At 44.5% G+C, this 2,226-nt stretch overlaps 1 protein-coding gene across 1 annotated transcript; it reads left to right on the top strand.

The window, feature by feature from the left end:
• On the top strand, positions 1 to 1,567 carry LOC133709745 (zinc finger protein CONSTANS-LIKE 5). Its single transcript, XM_062135589.1, has 2 exons — positions 1 to 814; positions 913 to 1,567. The coding sequence occupies exons 1-2, from the start codon at positions 119 to 121 to the stop codon at positions 1,294 to 1,296; spliced, it is 1,080 nt and encodes a 359-aa protein (XP_061991573.1). The 5' UTR covers positions 1 to 118; the 3' UTR covers positions 1,297 to 1,567.
• Positions 1,568 to 2,226: the final 659 nt, after the last annotated feature.

The raw sequence follows: 2,226 nt of genomic DNA, 5'->3' as shown, positions 1-2,226 counted from the left end.
ACATCAAAGTCTTCTCTGCAAGTGAGCCTTAGCCTCAACCCTCAAAACTCCCAGACAAAAAAAAAAAAAAAAAACCACAGCAATAATATACTCTACAACCAACGACGCCGTTTTGGGTATGGGACTTCAAGCCGGTTGGACCCTGCCGGGGCTCACCCCCAAGCCCTGCGACACCTGCAAGTCGTCGCCGTCGGCCGTCTTCTGCCGCGCCGACTCGGCCTACCTCTGCCTGACCTGCGACTCCAAGATCCACTGCGCCAACAAGCTCGCGTCGCGCCACCAGCGCGTCTGGATGTGCGAGGTCTGCGAGCAAGCTCCGGCCGCCGTCACGTGCAAGGCCGACGCCGCCGCCCTCTGCGTCACGTGCGACGCCGACATCCACTCCGCCAATCCACTCGCGCGTCGCCACGAGCGCGTCCCCGTGGAGCCGTTCCTAGACTCGGCCGAGTCCATCGTCAAATCCACCTCGGCTACTGCTGGCCTCAACGACGCCGTTTCTCCTCTTAAAAACGAAGACGCCGATTCTCTGCTCATTCCCAACCTGAATTTCAGCTCCAAGTTCATTGATGCTCTCGACATCAAGCCCGGGGATATGTTCTTCCCGGAAATGGAATCGTTATTCGAACTCGATTACCCGAACCCGATCCAAAACTCCAGTTCGGGTATGGATAGCGTGGTTCCGGTTCAACCCGACCCGATTCCACTTCCTCCTGTCGTCAACCAACCCCCTCATGAAAATTGCTTCGACATTGACTTCTGCAGAAACAAGCTCTCTTCCTCCTTCAGTTATCCAGCTCAATCAATCAGCCAAAGCGTAAGTGTTGCATCTTCCTTTTGTTTTTCCGGTAAAATTAACGGAAAACAGTTTGGATTTTCTATACTGATTCTCCAGTTTAATTTTCCGATTTTCAGGTCTCGTCGTCCTCCTTAGAGGTGGGAGTTGTTCCCGACGGAAATTCATTGTCCGACATTTCATATCCGTTCATCCAAAACGTGAACCACAACTGCGTGGAAGCCGGCGTAGCGGCTGCTCCGGCGACGGCGACAGCGACTCAGCTGAGCGGAGTGGATCGCGAGGCGAGAGTGATGAGGTACAGAGAGAAGAGGAAGAACCGCAAGTTCCAGAAGACAATCCGATACGCCTCCCGGAAAGCCTATGCCGAGACCCGGCCGAGAATCAAAGGCCGGTTCGCGAAACGCACCGAGACCGAAACGGAGGTGATGGATCGGATCTTTAACTCGGCGCCGGAGAGTTATATTGCGGACGTACAATACGGCGTCGTCCCGACGTTTTGATTGGTGGTGGTGATGATCCGGTGCTTCGCGCATTTAGAATGGATTATATTATAGACTTGTAATTGGGTAAGGGACTAAAGGGGTGGCGTTAATTCTACGGGACTTTTGAGCTGCAGCGCTGGAGCCTAGACCGTTGTTTCTATTTGTCTTATTTTTATTAAAAAAAGATCACGGATCTCTTTCTGAGTTCTGATTGGTTCAGTTCCTTCCTTCCTACCGACCTTTTTTTATTTTATCTTCATTATTAATGAAATGATGAATTATTTAGGGAGTGCTTGTCTCATCGGTTCTTTTTTAAAATGTAACTGTTAACCGTCCGTGAATCTTTTAGTTCGTGGACTGACGCATAAAGGATTATAGATCGAGAGGTATATTTAATATTTTGTTAGAGAAAAATGTCTTATTTATTAGATTAAATACTAAATGAAAGAGATTATTAATATGAGATTACACACATACATTAATTGAACAAATAGTTTGCAACAAGAAAAATTTATGAATGGAACCAAAAAATTGGAACGATTGGGGTACGAAAATAAAACTTTCACTGCTACATTAGACCATTATGAACATCAAAGAATTCAATAGAAATCATTTTTTATTTTTTAATTATATTAGTGGAGGTCAAGTCCTCCGGTGGTATTTACTTGATCAGTAACTAATCAAGAAATTATACTAAGTTACCATTTGATATAAATTTAACGGTACAAAATAAATCTTCAAATGTGTCTGAGCATAATGTTTTGAGTGTTTCTATTGGGACCTCCAAATCTGCTCAGTTGACCTCACTCTATTATGAATTATTAAATGACATATATAACCTCTTATAAAATGACTATTAAGGACAATAATTATACCAAAAAAAATTATATTTAATTTCTCTATACTTTCCAATTCAATAATATTATATTACATTCTTTATTATTTTCC

Source organism: Rosa rugosa, chromosome 5, assembly GCF_958449725.1.
Source record: "Rosa rugosa chromosome 5, drRosRugo1.1, whole genome shotgun sequence".
NCBI classification, from domain to species: Eukaryota; Viridiplantae; Streptophyta; class Magnoliopsida; order Rosales; family Rosaceae; genus Rosa; species Rosa rugosa.
The sequence above is the reverse complement of the archived record's forward strand: the minus strand, read 5'-3'. Positions and strand labels throughout refer to the sequence as shown.

Coding starts and splice junctions, on each gene's coding strand:
- LOC133709745 (XM_062135589.1), top strand. CDS start 119: ATGGGACTTCAAGCCGGTTGGACCCTGCCGGGGCTCACCCCCAAGCCC. Junction 815..912: donor CTCAATCAATCAGCCAAAGC/GTAAGTGTTGCA, acceptor TCCGATTTTCAG/GTCTCGTCGTCCTCCTTAGA.